General features: G+C 40.5%; 1 protein-coding gene across 13 annotated transcripts in view; it reads left to right on the top strand.

Annotated features, from left to right (window-relative positions):
- Elavl2 (ELAV like RNA binding protein 2) overlaps positions 1-27,937 on the top strand; it is a 157,168-nt gene that overhangs the window by 85,535 nt on the left and 43,696 nt on the right. For 6 of the 13 annotated variants that reach the window (XM_041652256.1, XM_041652255.1, XM_041652259.1 and 3 more), the window contains exons 2-3: positions 2,980-3,070; positions 5,786-6,029. In XM_041652256.1, the coding sequence (XP_041508190.1) occupies positions 2,999-3,070; positions 5,786-6,029 (316 nt within the window). In that variant the 5' untranslated portion in view covers positions 2,980-2,998. The remainder of the gene's footprint in view (positions 1-2,979; positions 3,071-5,785; positions 6,030-27,937) is intronic. The other 7 variants (XM_041652266.1, XM_041652264.1, XM_041652263.1 and 4 more) reach the window with 2 other exon arrangements.

Below are 27,937 nucleotides of genomic sequence, written 5' to 3' on the forward strand. Positions count from 1 at the left end.
GATAATCATCAGCAAAGCCAGAGATGAAGGCACGGGGCTTGTCTGAGGGACAAGGAGGGCTCAGATTTCCAAGGCTGGCAAAAGGAAAGGATGTAGAGTGTTTATCAGATACCTAGAGCTTCATTCGACAGGCAGGAGACGGCTGTTGGTGGCTTAGGAAAAGCTTCCTGGAGAAGTTAGTATGAATTAGCATGAGGAAGGGCTTTGGAGAGGCTGTGAATAACTTAGGCTCTGCAGAGGAAGTATGAGCCCACATCCATTTTACTTCACTCCCCTCCCACTTAATACAGTGGTTATCAAACCCCGGGACTTAGCTCATGATAGGCCAGTGCTGTACCACTGAAGCAAATTCCCAGCCTGGGAACTGCTCTCAGGACGATAAACATAGCAGTGGAGTGGATTGGTAGAGCAGACTGAGCCAGCCTCACTAGGGGCTTTGGAATGGTCGTCTCAGCACCCGGCTGTGACTCTTGACTTGTGCATGGCTGGTCTCTATATTAGGTAGCATTCAGGCTTTGGAATCCTTTTTCCTAGCTTGGTCATAACACCAGGTGAACTTAATGAGAATTCTCAGGGTACTTTAAAGGTATTTTTGACTAGAGTCTGTCCTACATGGTGACTGTCTGGAAGAGGTTTTAAAATAGCAAAGAAGCTGATTACCTCAGTTTTCAGAATGTTTTTGTTGTTCTGTTTTTAAACTAGGGAGTTTAGAAAATGGAGACTTTTCAAGTTTTCTTATGTGGTCGGGAAACTCTTGGACCAGTTTCACATATCCTTACTGTTGCATGATGGGAGAAATAAATAGTTTTGATCTCAGATTTCCACCATTGAAAGAACCTGTAGATGCTGAAGTAATGTTAGCACTAAGTACATGTAATTGAAAAAAACAAAGGGGAGGGGCGATCAAACATGTGCAGAGCTTTACTGCCTGCACAGTAAATCATACAACCATGGAAAGATAAAGGCTACCTTCCTCCCTTTCCCTGTGAGAGCCATGCTCCCATCAAACGGTTCCTCACCATTATCTCTTGTAGCTCAGTGCAGGTATAGAATATTCTAGATTAATTTATCAAAGTGTGTTTTCATAAGTTACTGTGCTGAGAATAACAGGATGAAAAGCAGACTTGAATTGGCACAATTGATGTCTAAATTAAGAGGTGAACATACATGAAACATTATTTTTCTAAGCCTTAAAATTAATGGCTCCGTTTCACTGGAATGTGGCCTTTTTTTCCTTTCCAACAAGCCTCAGAGCCAGTGGGTTCTATAAATAGTGCGCAGCCGGGTTGTCTGTGGTAGATTGAGTGGAGCAGAATCACCTGTCCTTAAGTGAAGGGGAAGTAGCTTTACATTTTTAGTAACTGAATTGTTGGCCAGCATAAAGGTAAGGGCCATGTGAGCAGCTTATTTATAACTTCCCATAAAGGTGTGTGTCTGCTTCAAGCGGAGAGACTGTCTGGGTGCTGGGGATGTAAAAGTGCAGTGGAATCATTTTCCATCAGCATCCTTCCCAGCTTAGTCACTTCAGTAGACTGTTTGCATCCATCCCTGGGGCCTTGCAAAGGAGGAGTGTCAACAGATCAGCTTGTTAGTGTAGTCGCCTACGTAATAGAGGGGATAAGGCCATTAGGTTTGATTTGATGCGTGATTTTAGACAAATAGGAATATTTGAGTATTAAATCCTGAATGTATACTGGACTTACATTTTGTCTGTTTTAACCTGTTGGGTGTGGTCATCCTGCTACATAGTTGGGCTCTTATCAAACTATTTCATGTATATAGAACACTTTATCTCAGGTTAACTATAAGATGAACTGTAAAATTAAGAACACGGGGTCAGACTGAATTTTCTGGCTACAGTGGGAGAAAGGAAGGACAGCAAAGCATTTTCATGCATCTGTGGAGGAGACTTCAAGTCCTTTTGTAGATGCCAGAGTCCACTCCATGCTTAGATTTCCTGTAGATCATGTACAGCCAGGCCTTTACCTCTGAAGTTGAAAACTGGAATTTACTAAAATGTAAGGGGATTGTTTTTCGGCCTTCCATTTGTTCCTTATTGTTTTTGACCCTGAGTTTTCCGATTGCTATGTTGGTCATTTCTATAGCTAAAAAGTAAACTTTGGCTTTCAGGCCACTCTCACAGCTCTGTTTAGTTTTCGGGCCAGTTGAAGTAAGGGACAGTGATGCTGTTGAGGCCTCGTGGCAGCACTCACTCTAAAGCATGCTGGGTTCACAATTTATATGTCATAAAAATGTTCACTTGATTTCGTTCAGGGACAAAGCTGACATCCTATGCAGTCATTAATCTAAAAAGTACTATTTATTGGTCCTGTTATTGTAATTGAAAGATGCCACTTCACCCCTGTTAGTTTGTGCGAGCTGTTTTTGGTGAAGCTGGTAGAGACTGGTTTCACTCTAGTGGCAGAATACTCACAGGGGGTTGTGATTCCCTTTTAATTTGAAGTCCCAGGATTAAGGATCATTTGTAGTATAATGTAACAGTGTGGGCAAATACAGCCTCACTTAACGCGCCTTTGATATTTAGGAGAGAGAGTGCTTTTATACACAGCAATCAGTTATGAATCGCTTGACTGCTCTTCTCACTGAACTTCCATTTCCTTTTCCTCCCTTCTCCCACATCCATAAGAGAGGCCTGCATGTAGTATTTTCATTTTATTTCATTTAAAACCATTTTTTTTGAGATGGAATTTAAGGTAGTTTTTGAAGATAGATGCCAAGATAGCTAGTTAATATTGTTTTAAAATCAGGCTTTTAATTACAAATACTTACATTTATTCAAAAAAACCCCTACATGTTAAATTTGGAAAGATTAGATTGGAATTGCCTCAAATTCAATTAAGCCCCACTGCATGGACGTGCTGGGAATATGAAGACAATCACTGTAAATTTGCGCAAGCTGACGTGTTGCATTACCTTGCTCGACTCTAACGTATGGTACTTTTTGTGTCCATATTGCAGACGGCAACTCCAAACTAACATGGCAGTCAGACTGTGTGATGTGGCTTCTCTGCTTAGAAGCGGTTCGTGGGCAGCAGAGCCTTGGACCGGGGTCTGTGGGATTTTTCTTAAATTCTGTAGGCTACTTTTTTTTAGCATGTTGCAGAAGTGCCGAGGCCATACCAAACACTTGAACCTTTAATTTGGCGTACTAATCATTCTTACCTACAATGGTATGGCCATCATTAAGAATTTAAAAGCACATTGCAATTTTTAACCGTGGTGGTATATGTAGATCAGAACCGTGCTGTTATATGTAACTCAAATAATCAAAATTAGGATTTAGTGCAGACTCAAAAGAGTGACATGCTTTTTAAAAACAAAACAAAAACAAAAGTTTTGGTATGGTCTGAATACTAAGTTACCGTAATTCTTTACATCCTGTTTACTATGTATTTTTTTGGTTACTACATTTTGAAGTTATTTACAATTCTTGATGCAAAAAAAAATTTGAAATTGTAAATCTGGCTGAAAATTATTTGCCCAGTGACTGCTGAAAGACTGCATTCTGTGAACAGTTGTGTTGAGCCTATCAATGGAATATGCATTATTTGGAAAATATAGCACATTAGTATCATTTTATTCAGAGCAGATGGTCCTATAGCTGAGAGATGCTGTGATTTTCAGTGCACACAGCCTACCGCAGCTGTTCACTTGAATGCTGGCTTAGGAGCTCATCTTGCCACCTGAACGTGGAAATAAATGTGCAATTAAGTGAAAGTGTTTGTTGTCCTTATTAAACCCTGATAATTTCAGTCAACGAACATTTATACCTCACACGACATCCCAACGAGCTCTAGTCCGAATTCCACATTTGGGGTTCTTGTACTTTGTGCACGCACCCTTACTTTTGAGTGGTGGTTTATTTTATAGGCCTTGGCTACTTTCCTCCTGTAGTTCATTGTTTTTATAGTTGCTGGGCAGAGGTAGCTCTATGAGAATTTGGCTGTGAAAGAGTAATTCACAACTCACCCAGGAACTGGAGCAGTCATACTTTTACTAGAAAATCTGGAGCCTCCCTTCTCATTTTCAAGTAATTTGTCAATTATAATAACTTGAAATATTTTTGATTTTTTTCTTACAGAAATTTAAAGATTTATTTATTACCCTTTACTTTCTTAAGTATTCACTCAGAATACTTACCTGAGAAAAGTAATTTAAATCTTGAGGGGGGGAAGTTTCTTTTTTTTTTTTTTTTTTTTTTTGGAAAAGAAGATACTGAAAGGTTACAGATTATTTGACTATTTCCTAACTCCTCTGGCTTGAGTCTGTTTTTATCCTGACAGTGGTGATTCCTGTCCCTCACCATTCTGGATCTGGTCAGTTGGCCTGTCCGTCTGGTGCTGCTTTCTTATGTAAACATCTCTTTGCGGTAGAGATTTTATATCTGTAGATGTACCCTTTTATTTTTCTTAGGCAATTTGAATTTGAAAAGACATTTTCCCTGTTTCCTTATTGTCAGCCCTCTTTCCCTTCTACTTTGCTTTTTTCCCCCTTTATCAAATTCTTTGCCTTTCCTATGTGAAAGCCGGCTAAAGCTAGCATGCTTTCACTCAGTTGCCAGGTTGGAGCAGTTCTTTGGGGAGCTGAGGTGTATTTGATGAGACAGAGTGGAACCTTTTCATTGATGCTTTGAGATTTGGTTCCCCCCATAGTCTTGGCTGTCCAGAGTTGGACTGTTATTAGAACATACTTTTGGAAAATTTGGGGGTTGTGGTTTGTGACTCCTTTGTTCAAAGACCATCAGATTGGTTTTAGGAAACTACTTCTAAAATTATATAATAAATGGTTTTTAGAGAAGTTGGAGCTTTTGAGGAAATCTCCCCCTACCCTGCTGTTCATATGCTGGTTGGTTTATGGACACCTTATTCCTTGCATTTTCCACAGCCTTGAGCTGGCCTGTTTGGAGCAGTTGGTGTATTTATATTATTGATGTGGTTAGCTGGATATGCATTTTTGGTCTTAAAATTAGAGTCAAGGTAAAATATTATCCTGAATTGTTTGTGGATTCTGTTTTGATGCTATAGATCAGTTACTTGGTGGTGGTGATCAGCTGCCAAATTGACAAGAATGGCCAAACAGTCTGCAAGTGTGGACCAAATATTCATAGTTTTACTCCCAAGTTAACCTTCCCTTTCACTCCTGAACATATAACATCTATTTTTTTCTTTCTGACCAATGATAGAGGTACAAAACAATGTTAATCAAAAAAGCATTTCAGTATGTAACCAAAACAGTACATGTTGACAAATTTTATTTTTGAAAGTACCTTTCTCCTTGATTTTTGTTAATGGATGCCTGTCAGTCTTAGATAATTGACTCTTACGAACTGAAGAATCCTCTTCAGAGTTACTATGTCATTTTTTTTTTCGTTTGTTTTGGCAGCATGTTAAGCATTTTTAATTTTTAGAATGACTTAGTTAGGACGCAATTCTGTGCCCTTTGGTATTAAATTGCTTCCTCTGTGGACACCGCAGGTGAGTTGAGGGTATATAACGAGACCCATGATATCAGTCTAGAAGCTGTTTAAAATTTAAATTGTGCTTATGTGCATGTATGGAATATGTATGTGGAAGTATAATTGTAGTCTTAAATTGAATAGCTTAATATGAAATACAATTAGCGTAGGTGTTGCACTTTTGTTGAAGCTTTATTGTAATCTCAGCAGAACGACTTGTGTTTAGTGACAAGTGTTTAACTCTTGGGTGGAATCTCTAATAGCTTGTGAAATATGAGTTCTGACATTTCTTATTTTCTCTGTTTTTAGCAGGTAATTGCTGCCATGGAAACACAACTGTCTAATGGGCCAACTTGCAATAACACAGCCAATGGTCCAACCACGGTAAACAACAACTGCTCCTCACCGGTTGACTCCGGCAACACGGAGGACAGCAAGACCAACCTAATAGTCAACTACCTTCCTCAGAACATGACCCAGGAGGAACTCAAGAGTCTTTTCGGGAGCATTGGTGAGATAGAGTCCTGTAAGCTTGTAAGAGACAAAATAACAGGTATGCAATTTCATGGAGTCGATTGACATTTAAAGAACCATGGGTCAGGATATTGAGAAAATACTTTTGTATTAATCATTCCGTGCCGAACCTTTCCATAGCTAGGTTTTCTGTTACTATGTAAGCAATTTGAAACTAGTTTGAAGAGTCTCTTTTAAATCATGATATGCTTTTGGGGGCTGTCTCTGACTTTATTTTTTTTCTTGCTGTTTTTTAAAGACAAGGTCTCACTCTATAGAGTACTATAGTACAGGTGGGCCTGCAGCTCACTAGGTAGTCCATGCTGGCTTTGAGTTCATGGCAGTCCCACCTTAGCCTCCGAGTGCTGAGACTGCCAGTGTGAGCCACCATGCCTAGAGAGCAGTATGCGTTTATTGGACTTTGAATAGTATATTCTGGGATGAAGGAAAATGTGTGTGTGATAGCAAAGTTCAGGTTAACCTTTGCTTCTTCAGTACCCTGAGCTTGTATAACTGAGCATTTCAACAGTGAGCTGTAAGGAGAATATTTTTTGTTTTAGAAGGGGAAAGGGGACTTACAGTAAGTAGTCTTTGGTTAAGTTGCTTTGGTCTTATGCTCACAATATGTATGATAAAGTACTGTCTAAACAATTGTACTGATAGAATTAGAGAATAATGGAACTTTATGTTATATTTCTTAATAAGAAAAAATGTGTGGCATATTTATTTTATTGTACAGATGAAGAGAAAAGGGTGAGAAATTGGGCCAAAGTAATGGCCCATTTGGCCAAATTTGAGTATTAAGTATTTGAAAAATCTTAGTAGCGCTTTTTTCTTTTAAATGCTTAAATTTTTATTTAAGCTCAAGCCTATTTAATAAGCGTGTTCTTAGCACAGGAGTTAATGTTTCCCACTAGAATTCTTTTAAAATGCTAAAACCATTTGACACAAAGTATAGATAGACTTTGCTTGTCCTAGAACTTGCTCTGTAGACCAGGCTGTTAGACTGACCTTGAACTCAGAGAGACCCACCTGCCTCTGCCTCTGAAGTGCTGGGATTAAAGGTGTGTGCCACCACCTCCTGGCCACACTAAGTATTTGGATTGAATAAATGTTTCTTAAAGGAGGTGTGAAGAATGGGGCCAGAGTCTGACCGCTCAAATGGTCATGTAACTGCGGACAAGTTAGTTCCTGGCTTCGCCTCTGGTTAACTGAGGTTGAAGAAAGCGACCATACGGGGTCTCTTAGGACTGGTTGAGATGATACTTGGAGCAGCTCTGTAATTGAGGCCCTGACACTCATTTTTTAAAGATCTCGTAAGTACCTGGAGCAAACGTCTGTTTGAGCCTCACTGCTCTGTTTCCTGAGGCTACAGATTGAAGGCCTAAAATCTGTTCCCATCAGATTAAAAAGAAATCCATTGCCTCCAATATGTACTGAAAGGTTCTGTCCTAAGGTAATTATGTTGCCTCTGTCTTCACCATATTGTCAGGATTCCTCCTTGTTGAAAACTCCAATGGATCTCATTTTCCTTCAGTCCCTTGTCTATGTGTTTGGAGGAGCACATAGTGGGGATAGAACCAGGTCTCCACGCACACTGTAAACAACTTTCTGTCACTGAGCTACATTCCTGGCCATTTTCAAGTTTCATTTGCAAACTGAGAAGGAGCAGTCTGTCAAATTAATAGAGAGTTTGAGAACTTGGGAAAAGTAGAAAACGGTTCTGTCCCCTATAGATTTTATCTTTAATGTTTTCAGTAAAACTTTTTTTTTTCTTTTTTTCTTTTTTTTTTTGCTTGTGGATTTTTTTTTTAGGCAACTTGAAATAAGTAGTAAAGTATGATAAATGGCGCGCAGGCTATAACATCAATTTCTGTGGTTGCCTGTTCGATTGCTCAGTGGCAACCCTGCCGTTATAGGATCAAGATGGTTGAATATTGTGTAAAATCACATTTCTTTTTTTTATAATATTGGGAGTGGTAAGTGAAAATATTAAATAACGCATCCATCTTTCATATTAGACATTTGCCACAGAAAGCATCTTAGGGGATTTTCCAACGTCTTATCCCTGGGCAGACTTGAATCATCTTATTCTGCCATAAAACCTTTGCAGTATGTAATGGGGTAAATTTGAGTTTTCAGTCTTCATATCTATTCACTCTTTGGCTTCGGTGTGGGGGCAGTGGTGACAGAAACACGGCTTGCCTCAAGCACACAGTTAGATGTTGAAGTGAAAGTGATTCTTGACGTCCCTTTGCTTCACCGTCTGTACAGTTATGGAGATTTCCAGGGTAGTATAATTTTTATAAAATATCAGGTAAGCACATGAACTCATGGTGCACACAACCAGTGCACACCCAGGCTAGACAAAATCCGGCATGGAGGAGGGAGCTGGACACACAGTCCCACCCCAAACTGTGGAGTGATTTGCAATTGTTAGCTGCAAAGAAAATAAGGGTCAGTTTTCTCTAAGAGTGTAGCCCCTGGCAAGTCAACTATACTCCAGTAGAAGACTATACACGTAAGAATATTTTGGGCAAAACCTACTGGTCTTAAAGGGTTTAAGAAAAAAAAGTGGGGGTACAAAGTTGGGTGAATAGAAAACGCAGGGAGTGGATCTGGGAAGACTTAGTGGAGTGATGATGTTGAAAATGCAGTGTATGAAACTTGAAACTCTTAAAGAACTAATAAAAATATAACATAGGAACCAGGTGTGGTGCTCCCTCCTTTAATCCCAGGACTTAGGATGCAGAGGCAGGCAGATCTGTGAGTTGAACACCAGCCTGGTCTACAGAATGAATTCCAGGACAGCCAGATCTATACAGAGAATCCTTGTCTCAAACTTCCCCCTCCCCAAAAATAATAAAAAAAAATTAAATCAGAAGGCCTAAAATATTTTAGTATTGGATAAAATTAACATTTGTAGGCAGACTAGGCATCACTCTTTACATTTGAATTTTAAATTTCCATTGGAAGTTTTTCTAATAAAGTCACTGAGAAGATGAGGAAAGCAGTTATTCAGAGAGCAAGTAGCAGGCCTAGGGACTCCCACAGCTGGCGTCACAGTCACACTGCACTTTTCCCTTTCCTTTGAGATAGTTTCTTGCCACGCAGCCCAGGCTGCTCTGGAACTGACCATCATCCTGCCTCAGCTTCCCAGTGCTGGGGATTACAGGTATGTGGTGCAGATAAAGGCTTTAAAGCCACAGAAGCTCTCAGAATTATTTAAGCACATATCAGACCGTGTAGTCTGAGGTTCTTGCCTCTTGGGGTTTGATCGGTGATGATGTGTGTGTTCCTATGATGAGCACAGTGGTAGGGAAGTGTAAGTTAGGAAGCCAGTGCTCAGAAAGATTAGATGTAAAGCAAACAAACAAAACCCCAGGGACCCAGAGACTTTGCAGGTGCTGATAGGTGGGAATATCAACTGTTAGGTATAACCCCTTGAGTGGTAACCAAAGGTTGTTTCCTCCCCTTTAGGGAGAATAGCCCAATTCATTCTTAACTTCCTGAGAACTTTAAAACTGTCTATTCTACCAGAACACTGTGATTTTCAAACATTTTTATAATGAGATTCTTCCTTCCTTTAAAAGTAAATGCAATCTTAACTCCTCAGGATTGAAATAGATAAATGCTATTATTTTATTAGTCTAATAAATACCTTCAAATTTAATAGGATTTGTTTTCTGGGAAGTCAGTCATCACAGACACAGGCTGTTTTGATGAAGGTTAATTTAAAAATACAGCTCTGTATGTCAGTTATTATTTGGGATCCATAGAGTGATAAGTGATCAAGAATTCAGAGACAAGTAGTTGACAACAGCAGGGTGGCCAGGCAGGTGGGTGGGCGGTAAATTAAAATAAAAATCCGAAGTATTCATTCTGAGCGCTTGTGCTATTTAATCATAAGGGTAGTGGCAAAACTGCATGGCTTCTCAGGTCTGAAGCCTGGGATAAGCACTTTGTAGGTACTATCTATCCTGCATACACACACACACACATATATACATATATATGTATATATAGACAGACATATATATTTTAGAGGTTAAATTTATAAAGTGACATTAGTATCAAGTTTATGGAACTGTGATTAAAATTTGAATCACCTCTAACTAGTAAAATATACCATAGAAAAATGTGAATTTTCATTAGACATTATTTTCACATGTGTTTTTCCTTTCTAAAGGTTATGACTAGTCAGTCATCTGAAAGTATGATATTAACATTATGGAAACTTATCCCAAAGGTTTTGGTAAAGGCTTACGAGTTTATTCCAGACTTACTTTTGTTGTGTTCCTCAAATTCGGTATTTATGTGCATGGGGGAGGGCAAATATACGCACGCACACATGCTTGCACGCACAGGTTCTTGAATATGCTTGAAGGTCAGAGCAGTACATCCAAATTGTTCTTCACATTGTTACCTTGAGATTGGGTCTCATTAGACTGGAAACTTGTCCACCAGCCTTGGTGGGCTAAATATGGAACTCTCAGGATCTACCTGTCATTTAATGGGGTTTGGCCATGCCAGGTTTTTTTGTTGTTGTTTTTTGTTTGGACTTTGTTTTTGTTTTTTATCATGGGTGCTGGGGAATTTGAACTCCAGTCCAAATATTGACGAACAGGTACTCTTGCCCATTGAACTATCTCTCCAACCAGTTTTAAAATACTGGTTTTTAATCTCAATCTCTCTCTCTCTCTCTCTCTCTGTATGTATACATGTATGTATGATGCCTGCATGAGCTTATATGCACGTAGGTACTTGCCAGAGGACATTGGATCCCTGGGCCTGGAATTATGAGTCACTTGATGTAGATTCTGGAACTGAACCCCTCTGGTCCTCTGCAGGAGCAATAAGCATTGTTAACTGATGAGCTGTCTCTTCATCCCTGAGCTAGGTATTCTTATAGAACAATTTTTGGTGTTAGTGTTGATTAATGCCAATACAAAATTACTGAAATTCTCTCTCCCTCTCTCTCTATAAGTTACACTGTTATAGCAGTGTCAGAGAGGAAAATTTTTAATTTATGAATACAGGAAATACATGAGATGCAAAGTAGTTGTTAGGCAAGGGAGTGAGCACAATATTTTTAACAAGGAACAGTTTGGTCATTGAAGGATGTTAAATTACAGGACAGTGTCTAGGAAATCTGTAGGGGAAACAAAATGAGAGAAGAGCTGTATTAGCAAGGTGTGCTTGTGTGAACTTGTCTCATGTATGCCATCTGTAATGATGGAGGTCATTCCTTTAGCTGGTGTAGGATGAGGGGTATATGGTCCCTGGGAGACTCTCTACTTCCCTTTTGGGCAGAACAGGAGAGGGGAGGAGATTCCTTTTTGCATTTGTTGATTTTTAACCATCTTCAGCTTAAATAGTCCTTGGGTAAGAGTGGACCGTTTTAAGCTGATATTTGCTGGCTTTTCCCTCAGATACGAAGCAGAATTATCTACTACATTAGTTATTAGTAAGATAAACAACCATGACTATAGAAGGAAGAGTTTATTTGGCTATGGTTTCAGAGGGAGAGTCCGTGTGGCTAGCAAGGACAGTGTTGCCACAGGCAGCTGGCTCAGGAAGCTGGCTACCACATCTTACCTGTAAGCAGGAAGCAGAGAAACACCTGAAGTGGGACAAGCTTATAAACTTTCAATGTGTGCCAAGCTCCATGTCCTAACTGGGGACCAAGTGTCAAAAAAAAAAAAAAAAAGGTCTATGTTTCTCATCTAAACCACACCTACCCCCCCTCATCTTTATAATGTGATACAAAATCAGCCTACCTTTGATGTTTTCTCATTCACTGCCTTATAGACTTGACTATCGTAGCCTTTGTAGTTTTATTTCATTTGTATTTTAATAAATAAAGCTTGGCTTAATTTCAGAGAATAAAGCAGCCTCACTGGTCAGCCTTACAGACCAGGCAGTTGTGACACACATCTTTATTCCCAGTAGCCACCCTAGTTTGCCATAGAAACATGGTGGTAGTGGTGCTCACCTTTAATCCAAGTGGAATATAAAACAGGAAGAAATAGCTCTCACACACAGTCTCATTCAGAGAATCCTGCAGGCAGGATCACCATTTCAGACTGAGGTTAAGAACCAGTGTCTGGCTGTTTTGCTTTTCTTACCTTCAGGTTGAACCCCAGTTTCTGTCTCTGGATTTATTATTATTATTATTATTTATGCTACAAGCCTTTATTTTCTTAAACTTTGTTAAAATTCTGAATTGGCTGGGCCTTTTGTCATTACTGTTGGACTATTTCCCTTGAATATTCCTGAACGGGAGACTCGATCACTGAACTCAGGGCTGTGCTCCAGAGCTTGTCAGTTTCATCTGAGCTCCTTTAAAGCTAATTGACTTTCGCCTGAGCACGCTGCAGGCCGTTGCATTCTGTTGTGGAAACCCTTCTGTGAAAAGGTCAGCTTGGACAAATATTTCCTGGCATTTTATTTGTGAATGTCATTTGACTTGTTAGTTCTATATACCATGACTTAATTTCTATTTTTTTTTACTTCTTGCCTTTTTTTCTTTTTTTAAAAAAGTTTTAGGATGTTAAATTTGACATCATTAGGGGGCCTCTTTATCACACAGACACACACACACACAGAAACACACACACACACACACACACATTTTAACTAAGCTTTGAGGCAAGGTCTAACTGTATAACTGGTCTTGAACACACTGTGTGGCCAAGGCCAGCCTCAACCACTTAGTCCTCCTGCCGGCAGCTTCTGCGTCCTGGTGATACAGATGTGCACTATCATACCCAGCTTTGTAATCAGATATTATTTGAGGGCCCTAAGCACTGGTACCCCTTCCCAGTATTGTGAAGAAAGAGATTCTCAGCTAAAAGGATATATTGAGGTCATAGCTGCATAGGGATCTCTTAGGCAGTATACCACCTTCATTTCAGTTTTTATTTGAAGACTTAACCGTGACTATAATTTCAATAAATTTTTCTACTTTGTACTTTATACCTCTTTGAAGAAAAGATTTTGCAAGATGGAGTTATTTAATTTAAGCTGTGTATTTGTTCTCTATTCTCATATTAAATAGGTGTGATGAAAATTTACCAAAACTTTCTATACACCAGGGTGATTCAACTTGTGATTACTACTAAATAATGTCTCTTCTTGATAGAGAAGGTGGTTTTATTAACACTAATTTTGAAGGTTTTAGCATTTAAAGTCCATTCTTAGGAGCTAGGGAAGATGGTTTAATTGGTAAACTGAGCAAGCATGGGGACGTGAGTTCAGTCTGGATCCTCAAAACATATGTGACAAAGCTGAGTGTGGCTGTTGACTCCTGTAATCCCAGTGTAGTGCTGTAACATAAACCTCAGGATCCTAGGGGTTCACTGGTCACTCAGTCTAGCTAAAAACAGCAATCTCCAGGCTCACTGAGCAACTCTGTCTCCAACGAGTTAGGTAGAAAGTGATACAGGAGGACACCAGGCATCTCCTGGCTTCCAAGCATGCATTGGGCAACCAAACACACACACACACACACACACACACACACACACACACACACACACACGATATTTTTTACACATAGGTCGATGTCCATTCTCACCATTTGACTTGTTTTTGTAGCCTTATTGGAATTGTATAACTCTGAACTTCAATTTGGTTTTGGGAAAACATCTCCAAACAGATCTATTATCTGAGAATTCTTAGTATCCCGTGATCTGGGAGGAATGCAAAGCTTCTTTTCTAGCCTATATGTTATCATCATCATCACTAGGAGGTAGGACAAAGTAGGAATAGGAAGTTAAAGGAGACCAGGGAGTTGATTGATGCTAATATGTCAGCATTGGTGAGCTAGACCTCTGGTGTATAGGTGTGCATGTGTGTGTTTGCATGTGTGTGCGTTAGAGTGACTCCATCTGGTTACAACATAAAGGTTAGACTCCTTAGTAGGGTATTACGGACCTGAGCAGGTTGTTAAATTTAGCCATAAGGTATTAGTTGAAAATTATCAAGAGTGCCCCCTTGCACTGTTATGGATTCTCTCTTCCTTATGAAGACTATCCCTTTAATGTAAATCACAATACCCTTGCTAAAATTCTGATTTTGTCAACTAAGGCATTCATAGAGAAGTACAGAGAGCATTAGCTTCGATGTAAAGAAGCCCAGTATTTCTGCAGTGTTAGCAGATCACAGGGCTTGAAGGAGGCAAAAAAAAAAAAAAAAAAAAAAAAAAAAAAATGCTGCCTCTGTTTTCTTTTCTGTTGAAACATCATTGAAAACATTTAAAGTGTTGCTTCCTTCACTCAGATTTTTACAGATTTCAGTCTGTGTGAGGATGAGTGCAGTTTCTGTGAGGACATGGTTAACTTAGCAGATGCAGTTTTACATCTTGTTTTCCTTTTCTGTTCATTCCTTATGCATGTTGTGAATTAGAGTTTATTTTTAGTTCTTAATGAGTCCTTTTCTCATTGTACTTTTTGTTGGAATTCAACATAGTGTTTTCATTTTAAAGGGAGCGTGTGTATGACTTACCAATTTTGTATTCACACCATTCTCCAGCTCAATTAAAATTTTATGTTTCTTGGTGTAGGATGAGAGACTTATTACCTTGCTCTTGCCCTTAATCTCCCCTAGCCTGTTTGACCTTGGACTCTTATCTTCAGAAGTCAAATCTTCCTTTCAAGAGAAAGTTTAAGGGAGGTGTAGAAGCAAGTAAACTGTAAACCAGAATTACTGCTAGTCTTCAAGGTCACTGGAAGGTCTGTTTCCACACACATTTTAAAGCCCTCTTAGGGAGGACTTTTAACACAGGGGTTTGCAGGCTACTGTCCTGAAGTCTTCCTGACCTTGGTACCAGTCTGAGAGATTTTCCTAACACAGCTGTAAGAATGGTAGTTGCTCTTAGTCTGCTTTAACAGTATCCAAACAGGCTGTTTGTTGTGTCAAAAGATTCCTGATGACATCATAGTTTAATCCCTTGGAATTCTGACTTTTCCATTGTGATCCGAGGGCTGAGGCAGCCCTCCTTTAAACACAATGTGGAATGCTTTTGCTCTGTTGAGTCATATAGCACTCACCTTTTCAAACATGATGGATTGGGATTTTTTTTTTTAATTAAACTTTTTTTTAAGATTTCTTTTACTTTTTAATTATGAATGATCCATCTCTATGTACACCTTTATTCCAGAAGAGGATATCAGATCTCATTTTAGATGGTTGTACATCACCATGTGGTTGCTGGGAATTGAACTCTGGACCTCTGGAAGAGCAGTCAGTGCTCCCAACTGCTGAGCCATCTCTCCAGTTGTATGAATTGGAATTTAATGTGTTAATATCTCAAGGTTTTAGGCCAGATTTGTTTTAAACTTTTAAATTGCTGTTGTTTCTATAATAAGAGCTTATTTGAGGGATATGTCCATAAGTGTTAGAAAAGATGAAAATAATTGATAATACCGATTTGTAAGTTTTCAATATATATATATATATTTGTTTCTTCTTTTTAAGTGCTAGAAGCCAAAAACTTTGACAGAAAGACAAGGTAATGACCCCACTTTCAGGTTTTAGAACATCCTAATCTAGACCTGGTGTTAAAAGTCCTTACAAAGGGGTTAGAAGGATGATTCAGCAATTAAGAGTACTTGCTGCTCTCCAAGAGGACCTGGGTCAGATTCCTGATAACCTACATGAGGCATCACAACTGCCAATTACTCCAGCTCCAGAGGGTCTCACACCCTCTTCTGGCCTCCAAGGCAAGCATGTAATACACAGACATAATACCTATACACATAAAATAAAAATAAATAGATCTTCAAAAAAGTAGATTCAGAGTCATCTGAGCTTAGCTTCCTTATGCAGGTGAAGTTTTAGTCCTCTGAGTGTGAAAACCAGTGTATCTGTACCTGGTCGTCCAGTGAGGGGTTCCTCGTGTTCTTTCCCTGGCCTTGAGCCAGACGGCCGTCTTCCAGAGGGTCCGCTTTTCTGTTTTCCCAAATAGGAGGGGACAAATAAGAGTGAAAATTTCCTTCTGTAACTTGGTCTTCCCATTTACTACCCCCCTTTTTCAAGTACCCTTCCATTCACCTTTCAAGAAGTCTCTCTCAACCACGAGTGGAGCCATTTCCGCTTACCCCCAGACATTAGGAAAAATCAGTGTCCTCGTGAAGTCACTTTGGGAGATGCTGACATATGTGACCTTAGGAAAAAGTGGCGACTGGCTGTTTTCTGTGTTTTGCGTCGTGTTGACTTGCACCTCTTCCTTTTGTATCTTGGGTCTATACCTTGGACTCCCGCCTTCCCATTTGGCACCAGCGGCATGCCTGTTGCTGCCGGAACATCAGTCCACTCCCAGTGACCGACTGGTCTTGTATGCAGAAACTGGCTAGTGACAGTTGAAAGCAATTGCATGTGTTGTGGCTTAACAGAACACTCCCACCCCATTGTATGAAGTTAAAATAATAAAAATGTAATGCTTCTCATGGTTAAAGTCTCTCTTTTTTTTTTTTTTAAAGTTAATTTTCCCCCCATGCTGGGGATTGAAACCAGGGTCTTATAGATGTTAACCTTGAGCTGGGAGGAAGATGTCCCGTGGTTGAGACTATCATTTACAGTCATCTGGTGATAGTGGTGCTGCTGGCTCCAGGAACCTGTTGTTTAGCCTGTGGGAGAATTTGGCTGTGGTTGGGTACATCTGTGCTGTTTCCTTCCTCCTTCACGGGATGATGTGACCACGTGTTGAAGAGAGAAGGAAGGTCAAGGTTAGGGTATGGTGAGAGCAGACAATGGTCATATAATGAGTGTTCAGAATATTCTAGGCTTCTGTGCACTGTTCCAAACTGGATGGTAGCAACGGTCTAATGTGGTTTGTTTGCTAATGACTTGCTGATTATACCACCTGGTAGTTGTTTTTGTTGCAGTCCTTTATGTCAACAACAACAGGAGTATTCTTTTTGGTTTAAATGGAAAGATTTCTAAGGACCCTTGTGTGCTCAAGGGAAAGTTGTCTCATTCTTTTATTAGGACCACTCTTATGTAAATTCTCTTTTGTGCTTAGTGGGTGTGAGGCTAGAAAATGGGCATTTCCTCCCTGAGTCTGCTACAGAAAGCTAAGCCAGTAAAGGACTAAGATCACTTAGCAGTTTGCCCCAGAACCCAGCTTCTTTTTCTTACTTTGTTTTTAAAGACGTTATCTCAGTCTAGCAGGCCTGAGGCTCGATATTGAGCATTTCTCCTCTCCAGCTCTAGTGAATGCTGAGATTGCAGGCAAGAGCACCCAGGCCCAACTGTTGTAGGCATTTGAAGAGTCAGTGGAAGGAGGAGATTGTGATGGAGACACTCTGTCTGGTCTGAAATGATGGTTTTTACTTCTCATTAACTCTGGAGGCTGATTTATAGCTGCCTCCTCTTCCTTCCAAACACTCCTGTGTCTACTCCAGGAAATTCTTTTGGCTAATTAGCCCGAGGCGATTTGTAGTTCTCCTGATTTACACTGTAAGGAAACGTGCTTGTGTAATGCACATGTTTAGTTCTTTCTGAGTTCACTTTGGAACTCACCCTAAAGGAAGGTTATTTACTGCATCACCTTGTCTTGAGAGTAACTCTTGTAACTGTGTGCCTAAACTCAGTGTGCTCACCTCTGGTGAACTCCTCCACTATGATGTGTTCAGTCACCTCGTACGGGCTTCATGTTCCCAGTGTTGTAAGAAACCAGATTCTGACAGAGTGGTGCCAGAGCAGAGAGGTACAGCAGTAGTGCCTTCCAGGTCTCTTCACGGAATGCCCTCATCCCCACATGACTGTGTCTTCATCATGCCTGTCATCCTTGAAGATGAGCAAAACAGCCGGAGGAATGACAGAGAAGACCAGCAGCAGCGGTGCCCTCAGACTTGCAGGTCACTTAGGCTGTATGTTTTTTTTTTTTTTTTAGCTCAGAAGTCAGTCAAGTTTTACAATTTCTGTTGCTTATAGCAATTGTGTGCCTAACTGGTAGTAAAAGAGACTCACTTGTGAATTACCTTCATTTATTCCTTTTGCCTATTTATTCCTCATTTAATAAAAGTCTTTCTGTGGCCATGTGTACAGTCAGGCATTCCATGCCTTTTGGGTTTTGTGGTTCATGTCATTGGTATCTACTTAAAAAGTTTTAGTTGGCATGTGTTCATTGTACATGGCACTGGGTTTCATAGGGACATTTGCATACATTTATATAATGTAACTGCATATTCCACCCATATTTCACCTCTTGTTTTTCCTCACTACCTTTGCTCCTGAGTTCCTTGATTCCAGTAGATGAGTATATGTGTTCATAGCATATACACATGCATGATTTTATGTGTCTATGTGAAATCTAGAACCTACAAGTAAGAGAAGCCTAAAGTTCCCATCTTCTGATGTTGGTGTAATTTCATCTCTCTGCAGGTGATATAATCGTCTTCAGCTCAGCTCACCACAGTTGTCCCCTTCCTTGTGTCAGGCTTGAGTTCTCTTGCAAAAGATTTGTCTTATTCTATCTTTATTTGCAGTGTGTTTATTCTCCCTAAGTCTCTGCTGCAGAATGCTAAGTGTATTGTTTAAAAATAAATTCAGTCAATGTTATGATGCTAACTTGCAGTTTCTGGAAGCTTAAAGGAATTAGATAGCTGTCCTGGTGGCTTTACCTGAAAATGCAGTGAGGGTTGGAGCATAGGAAGCCTGGCAAAGATGACACCAAATTTTGGGAGGTAGTGAAAAGAATCTTGCAGAAAGCCTTAATTAAGTGATAAATTCTTCACTTAAAAGATAAAACTGTATACCTTTAATGCTGGTACTCAGGAGGCAGAGACTGGTGTATCTCTGTTGAGTCTAAGGCCAGTCTGGTCTACAGAGTGAGTTCCAGGACAGCCAGGACTGTTATAGAGAGACCCTGTCTCTGGAGCGGGGTGGGATGGGGTGGGGTGGGGTGGGGTGGGGGGGAAGAAGGTGGACCTGTCTTAATTCCTAGTTACTTAATGAGTACAGTTTTTAGTTGTTTGATTTTTTTTAATACTTTACCTCAAGTGTTTGGGGAGTAACAATCAGTACTTATAAGTGATTGCATTCTGGTGGTAAGATTCTACAGTCAATTAGGACAACCTTTGGGTAAATTTTGATGACTGAGATTACTTTTAGTTCTTTTGTTTCTCTGTTTAGCTGAACTTCTGAAGACTAAGAAAGAAGAAATTCTGGGTTAATATTCATGTTGTAATGAGTGAAAGAAATTACATTCAAATTGTTAAGTATTATGGCATAGTTGAATTGAATAAAGATTTAATTTGTCATGTTCTGTAGAGTTAAAATATCTCCCTTACAAAGAATGCTGCTGCTGTCCATGGAAGCTCCCACCCGTGATCCTCCGCATAAGAAGCAGAGGAGAGATGATCTTGAATTCAAGGCCAGCCTTGACTATATAGTGAGACACTGTTTCAAAATCAAAAATAGATAAAACATTGGTGGCTATCAACAATATTTTCATCTCAAATAATTTGAGAAGTATTTGAAAATTTGAATGCACGAATAAGTCACATCTGTAGATGTGCCAGACAACTTTTAAGCATGATACAGTTCTCCATCCTTGTGCTTATATTGGATGTAATTTGGGTGTGGGTGTAGATAAAGAACCCCAATAGGATTTAAGTGGGTTTTTGTGTTCAGATCATTGTCAGTGTATATGTATATTTTTTATTTGCTAGATAATATCTTGCTTGAGAAAGATTCAATAGTCTGGAAGGTAAATGAAATACTTTAATAATGTTGTCAACTAAGGAACCTAGAATAAGTACTTCAGTCTGTATTGTATTTGAGGATAGGCTGAATTAATAAGTGATCTGGTAGCATCACAATATAATTCTGTCCCCCCTAAATAAAAAAGACCATTTTATAATTTTTTCCCCTGCTCCTTCATAGGTAGCAAGCAAGAATTAGTCAGCAACAAACCAGAAAGTTTCTTGACACCAAGGTTATGTTGAGTTAGGGAAGAGCTGAAAGGTTGGCATTTAGTGGAAAGTAAACCTAATTTCTTTACATTTACTTTGAGTTTTCTTGAGTAATTGAACAACTAGTGCTGTGTGATTCTACATGTAAGAAAATTCTTTAACAAGCTTTACTCTAGCACATAGGGCTAAACATATTTTTGGAAGATAATTTGATGAGGATAAGGCAGGTGGGGACATTGTGGGCACTAGCTTTAGAGACACCCTTGGCTTGGCTTTTGGTCATAGGTGAGATGTGCTAAGCAATCTAGGTATCAAGTTCATAAGGCTATTTAGCAGATAGCCTTAAGCTCCTAGCCCTAGAAAACCCCCATCTTTGTTCTAGTCTTGGGATATTTTTTCAGAGTAAGCATATGATGTGGTCCAAATAGCTGGCACAGAAATCATGCCTTATTTCAAATGGCCTTAACATTTCATCTGATTTCATCAAAACATCACACAGAGAATACATAAACCACTTCTTCTCTAGTATCAGGTGAACAGAAGCACTATATTTCATGACCTAAGATGGCTTAAAATGTAAGTAATCATGAATAAGCCTTTTTAATTTCTACCCTCTTGTATATTCGTGGCCGTGTGTGAAATGATGACACGGCTGTAGGAAAGATTACTTTTGTGTTCAGAATTTTCCTGCTTCACTGGGAAGATGTGACTGGAATTGCCAGCAGTGGTTGCGTACACTACATTTCTGGGCGTGAGATTAAATATTTCACTGTCACCATATGACTAAAAGGCAAGCAAGCTTCTGCTTTTCCAGTTCAGTGAGGGTGGTTTACTTTGATGCTGCTGCAGACAGAGCCACACTCCTCTGTGACCTAATGAGTCATGGTTTTCTGAGTATTTGTTTCTTTATTACAGTATCTGTGTGAATTTTCGGTTTCTTTGAGGTTGACAGTACCTCCTCTTCCCAACTTTTAAGCCGGTGATTTGGCGGAAATGCACAATGGGTGATGTAGGAGCTGCACCATTTGGGCTTCTCCTCAGAAGCCATCTGTTAATTGATGGGCATACCGCCATGTGGTCTGAGTGGTTCGCAATAGCTTAAGCTGCCCCTCAGCAAAAACAGAATGCCTATTTATCTCCATCAGGATACTTTGTTGATTGAACTTGTGGCCGTGAATCCGTCTGACCCACAGGCTTTCCAATTTGTGAGTGCTGCCAGTTCCCTGTCAGTTGTGATCCACTGGGGTTGTTCCCCTCTACGGCTGCAGAAACAGCTTTCTTGAGGTCCTAAAGGCCATGTCCGCAATATTTATATCGGTTTCCTTGTACTCAGTATTTATACCCCGGCTTGACAAAACACAATGGTTCTGTTGGGGGATTTCTCCTAGATATAAAGTTCAGTGCTTTTGTGTGACTGTTTTAAATTTAAGGGAGGAAGAAATGTTTTTTATACATTTGAAAATGTTAACTGTCTTTGTTGATCAAATATAAACTAAGCAAAATGTTCCATACAAGAAGGAAAATCTTGTTATTTATGCCTACGTAGATCTTTGAGTGAGGACAATGGCAGTCCTTGGGAAACTTAATCTCTGTCTTTGCTAAAAATATCACTAATTGAATTCTGCTCTTTTGAAATAAAAGGAACTAAAGTGGGCACTTATCCCCAGGTACATGACTCTTTGTAGAGGTCACTTTATAGAATTTTCCCCTTTTAGTTGTATGATATTACCGATTATTCCTTCCACAGTGACTCTGCCTCTTTCCTTCTCTAACTTTTGTTAACTTCGCTATCTGTGATGAACTCAGGCACGGGTTAAATATAATCTTATGACTCCTATATGCAATATCAAAATCAATTGTCCTGTGGTAAATTTCTTCCCACTTTCTGCCCACTCAGAATAGCATCTCAGCATTCACATCCATGTGCTTTCACATCGACAGGAAGGAGATGTTAGTCTGCCCAGGGCAGCCATCATTGACTCTGGAGATGATGAGGTCGTCTATCTCTGTTGGCTGTGCCGTGAGAATAGCTGCACAGCGTCGATGCGGTGTTAATCGCCATGCATCAGTGTTATCATGCGCGGAGCAGCAGACCCCCTGGAAAGGCTGGGATTCCTATCCTGGCCTTGCTGTGAAGGGGTTGCTGCAGGGCAGGGCACCAGGTCCAGAAGTTGAATACTGGGCGAAAGGAGGCTTCTGGAACCTGTGATTCATCCAGATTAGTGAGAGGTTCTCATGCATGCCTGGGAAGCTCATAAAGACTGGAAGAAGGGTGGGTTCTTAGGGACTTTGTATCTTAGGTTGGCATTTTCCTGTGACTGCTACAGGCAGGCTATTCTCAGGTGTCTTTCCTCACCGTGCCTCTGTGAGTGGTTAGCCCTGCGTTGTGGAGTTAAACCTCTCCTAGGTCAGGCCCTGTTTTCAGGGAGAGGCAGTTCTCTTGCCTTTGCAGTCTTAGTTTGTGGTGTACTTTTGTACCCCTCTATTTATTTGTTTGTTTATTTTGACGTGAAAAGCCCCAATTGCATCTGTCTTGAAACACTAGACTTCAGCTTTTCACGTTAAATATTGGTTAAGCATAAAACTCCAGTGATTGATCATACTATTCCCAGTTCATTTCTGGTACTTGCTTCTCTTTCACCTGTGGTGGGGCTTTACATTTTTAAGCATTTTAGGGGTTAGAGACCATGCGGTATTGATCCCACTTTCTTTCCTATAGCTAGAAAACCACATTCTGGGTATGAAAGCATTTCAAGCAATCTGCTGAGGAGAGAACTATCTTGTGTGGGAGACAGTTTTGGCAGTAACAAGCATGTTTGGCTTTAGTTATAAGAATTGCTTTCTGAGCTTCTGGAAGAGGAGTATGTAAATGAAGCTTCATTTAAGATGAATCCTGTGATAATGCAGATATCTCTGATCTATCTGCGTTATAATGATGGATTTGTTTTGAGGGCATAAGTGGTTTCTGCACCTGCAAGATGCTGTTCCTTTCAGGTTGGTGTTTTTTTTCCCCCCATCTCCCTTTTATATGTGATCTTTTGGATGGATCAAGAAAGAATGAAGTTTCAGTCAGCTGAATATACAACAAAGGACAAGAAATAAATGCAGGTGTATTTGGAGATGAGTTTTCTGGCTAGAAAGTTGTGACGTTTGGATGCACAGGACCCTTCTTCATAGTCGATCCCAAACTCCACAGATGGCAGTGAACTTGGAGGAGCTGGGCTTGGGAAGACCAGCCCTGGCTCTGAAATCAGACTAATTTACTATCTATCCCTGAACAAGTTAATTACCACCTCTAAACCTCCATACTTATGTCTGTAAAATGTCTATAAATATGTATCCGTATAATTAAGTATTACGACTTTATGTAATGTAAGGCCCGTTAGTTCGTCCAGAGTATTGTTAGGCCATATAGTAGTCTTTGCTTCTAGGTAGGTACACATGCCTTATAGGCTATTGGGACTTTGACCTTCAAACTTACTGACCTTTCCATAGTGGAAATTTTAGGATGTTGAAGCTTTTGAGTAAGAAGAAGATATTCTTAAAAAGAATGTGTGTAAGAAGAAAGTTTATCTTCACAAGAAGCTTTTATCATATAGACCTGGTAGGGTTTCGTCATCTACTGTTTCTGCCATAGTTTGTATATCAAATGTTTCTCTTTGAAATTTTGGACAAAACAGGCTTCCTAATAGATTGCAAGACTGACCTAATGTCTGAAAGGCTGCACACTCAACTAGGTATAGTGTTGAGGGGCTCTGGTTTTTTAAATGCAATATCTAATGAAAATGCTGTCTTGCAGCGAGTAAAAGCCACATTATTAAGGAAGCGGCTCTGCTTCTCGGCGGACTGCTTACGGGTATCTTTGTGTGAGTGTGTGCATGTGCCCATGTGAAGATTGGTACCAGCTGGCAGTGCAGGCAGCAGCAGATGCCCTTTTTACTACCACAGTTGTCAACTGGTTTCCTGCTTTACCACAACACTATTTGGAGGAACAGAGCTCCTCTGCCCTCATCTCAAATGGTATTTACTTGAACAACCCCACTGCTTTTTAAAGCAGAGCTCGTCAGTGTGTGTGTGAATGGAGGCCCACATATGTTGATTATAATGGAGACACTATTGCGGGAGACCCAGGCCTTTAACTAGGAGTAGATCTGGCATCCGTTCAGAGTTGTTAAGGTCCTAACTTTGAACTATAGGGGCTGAGCTTTTGGCTCCCTGCCAGCGTTTGGCTTTTGCTCACATCACAGCAGCCACACTATTTGAAGAGAGGGCTGCTGCTGCTCCTTCTGAGCAGTTACCTGAACTAGTAAGAGATGAGTGCTGACTTTGGTCCTCAGTGCCCAGCTGCTCCACCGTCTTACTCTCTTCCACACTGGAGAACCTACTCCACGAGTTTCTTCTTAAGATATGGAGTGGGAGGAATCCACTTATTTTTCTCTCTTTATTTTTTTTCCATTTTTTTTATTATTGAGAAAAGGAAGAAAAAAAAACAAGTTTCCACCTCCTCCCAGCCTCCCATTTCCCTCCCCCTCCTCCCACCCTTCTCCCCCCCTCCCATCCTTCTCCCCCTCCTCCCACTCCTCTCCCCCTCCCTCTCCAGTCCAAAGAGCAGTCAGGGTTCCCTGCCCTGTGGTAAGTCCTAGGTCCTCCCCCCTCTGTCCATATCTAGGAAGGTGAACATCCAAACTGGCTAGGCTCCCACAAAGCCAGCACATTGCGTAGGATCAAAACCCCGTGCCATTGTCCTTGGCTTCTCATCAGCCCTCATTGTTCGCCATGTTCAGAGAGTCCGGTTTTAACCCATGCTTTTTCAGTCACAGTCCAGCTGGCCTTGGTGAGCTCCCAGTAGATCAGCTCCACTGTCTCAATGGGTGGGTGCACCCCTCGTGGTCCCGACTTCTTTGCTCATGTTCTCCCTCCTTCTGCTCCTCATTGGGACCTTGGGAGCTCAGTCCAGTGCTCCAGTGTGGGTCTCTGTCTCTATCTCCATCCATCACCAGACGAAGGTTCTATGATGATATACAAGATATTTGTCAGTATTGCTATAGGCTAGGCTCATTTCCGGTTCCCTATCCTCAGCTGCTTTTTCTCTCTTTAGATTAAGCCGAATTGCCCCAATATTTCTTGTATTGGATACAAGACAGTCGTCATACCTGGTGGAGCACTTGAAAATTTAGAGGATTTAATATGCTCTCTCTGTTCTCAATAACCTAAGATTGAATTGTGTGGGAGTCCTTAATGCTGTCTGCAAAGATGATGTATTAGGAACCCACACTTTAGCCAACTTAAGCAAGGTCACACTGCAATGCCAGCAAATTCATAATTACTGGTACTGGAACTGTAGGAAACAGCTTTACTAGTTGTATGATCAGGACAGATATGACTATTAAAATTAACTCACAGAGAAAATGCCTTGGTGCAGAAGGCATTAGATGCTCCCCATAGAATTAGGCTGTTTAGGTAATATTTACCAAATAATCACTACTTACAACTTTGATTTCAGCAGAAAAGTTTCAGTTTAAACTCTTTCCTTATGATCTCCATATATCTGAAATTCCAAAACCATTTAAAGTATTAGGTCCTTTGAGTCCCAGGCCAGTTTTATTAATTAGCATTTGGGGAGAATATGGGTGTTGGAGCAACACGTCTGCTTTCTGCATTGTGTGAGCATCTAGGTCGAATTTTCTATCCTGGTAATGCCCTTTGGGAAGTTGGTCAAATTGATACTCACGTTGATAGCTGGCTTGGACTGTAGTAACAGGATCCTGCCAGCGTCTCCTCTCCACTTGATCTGATTCATTAGAGGGCAGCAAGGAGGAGCTGACCCAACTTAGTGAGTTGTTCAGATGGAATAACTAACTGCATCTGGAGAATATTCAAGCTAAGAAGGGACTGGACATTTGGAGAGAAATGTGACCAGAAAGGCTTGCATCCCTTTGCTCTCAAGGTTCTCTCTCCCCTTTCCCCTTCTGTGTGTCACCATGCAGTCAACTATTAAGAAAGCCGATAAAGTCTGGATTGTACCACTATGGTGCCAGAGTTGTAGTGCACAGCCTGTCTGAACAGACACACATGATGGGTGCCCAGGAACAGAAAGTCCATCTGAGGAAAGACAACATATTTGCAACTCGATTGTGTACTGGGAGGAGGAAGGGAGAAGGGTGGCACAATGAGATAACTGGTCTTTATTAAAAAGAAAAATTTCCTCCTTACAAATAAAAATTTTAAATCTTATTTTTTGTTCTCCTACTCTTTTTTTTTTAAGATATTCAATTTTATATAGGCGCTGCTCAGAGATCACAAATATTTCTTTTTCTTTTTTTCTCCCCAAATGTTTCATTGTTAGACTTCGGGTTGTAAGCTTAATAGAGAACCATCAGCAACCTGTTTCTGGTAACTCTGGGATTTAAAAAAGATCCATGTCTCTTTTATTCTGTTATTTCATAAAACATTACTGCTGCTCTAAATGAAATAATAGATACACATCAATCAGTGTAGTCACCTTTTATTGTTGATTCAACTACCAGGTTTTTACAGAATTCACTCTGCATTTTATTTGACTCGTTCATGAATAGTCTCGGCAGACTTAATTATATTAGTGAAAAAGCACTTTCAACAAAATTATATGCTGACATCCCATAATTCATACTTACAGATTTGTGAAACAGATTTATGTAAATCTATCAAATTACTCTATATAACATTATTTTTTAAATTGAGATTTCATTTTAATGGTATTTATAGAAAATTTTCATATGAGAAATTTTACATGAACTATTTTAAAAAATAGCTCATATGATTCCCTCATGAAGACAGAACACTGTAGCATTTGAGCATCTCATCTCCATGTTCTGGGATCCATCTGGTACCCGACAGGGGCAGGGGAACGTGCTCGTCAGGACAGCTCCATCCTAACCCACATGATCCCGGAATGCAGATACTGCTCTTGGTTACTTCATCCGTCTGTGGTTCCCTCACTCCTCTGGTCACTGAACATTTATTTACTAAATAGTATGTGGTGGGGCTTTGTCAAGAACTGTGGTCAACTTGCCCTGCCTTGCTCAGTCCCAAGATGGAACAATCTGCTTTTATTCAAATTATCCCAGTGCCCATTCAAATTGGCTGATGTATGTGTGCGCACATGTGCACACACACGCACTAACACACGCACGCGCACATGTGCGCACACACGCACTAACACACGCACACACGTGCACACGCACTAACACGCACACACACACGTGCACGCACACACGTGCATGCACACATGCACATACAGTAAAATCAGGCCATAGTGTGGGGACTGATGGAGAACTACTAGGGAGGGGAATGATGGATACCACATATTAGGATCCAGGCACATGGTAGCAGGAAATGTTGTTACAGATAGTATCAGGTCTGCGTGAGTAATCCAGTTCTGTAAGTGTGCTCCAGCACTGACACCTGAGTGCACAGTAGGGCCTATCTGTAGCACCAGAAGAAGCAAAGCCCTGGTGGAAGTCAGCAGGAAGCCAGCGACACCCTTGGAAAACAGGGCATGGTCAGATTGATTTTTAGAAAGACCATCTATATAACTGTAGCGGAGGATGGCTGCTATCTTAGATTCCAGAGCCCAGGGAGAGGGTGATTAATCAGGAAGAGTGGAGAAGCAGTAAACTAAGTCAGAAAATTAATAACAAAGGATGTCCACCTGAGTAAAGAGGCAGTAAACTATTTAGCTTGAACAAGTGGGCAGCATGTTGATGGCCGGCAGCTCTCAGATCTTGGCCCCTGGTCCAGGACCCACCTCCTAGTGGTCTTGTTTCACACACTGCCATCAGGACCAGGCCCTCTCTGCTGTGTTTAAACAGCAGTGCCAACCCACTCTCACCCCATGTGGTGTGTCTCCTTATTCTTATTTGACTCGTACTCATTGTCTCCTCTCAGAGTGGAGGCAAGAGAGGAGGAACCCTGCCTCACCTTGGCCTACTCCAGGGCCTAGCAAAATGGCAGTTTTGATAGGTGAGAAATACTTACACGTAACTCT

This window comes from Microtus oregoni, unplaced genomic scaffold (assembly GCF_018167655.1).
Source record: "Microtus oregoni isolate MIOR12 unplaced genomic scaffold, Mior012 000005F_ref0000423, whole genome shotgun sequence".
In the NCBI taxonomy this organism is placed as follows: domain Eukaryota; kingdom Metazoa; phylum Chordata; class Mammalia; order Rodentia; family Cricetidae; genus Microtus; species Microtus oregoni.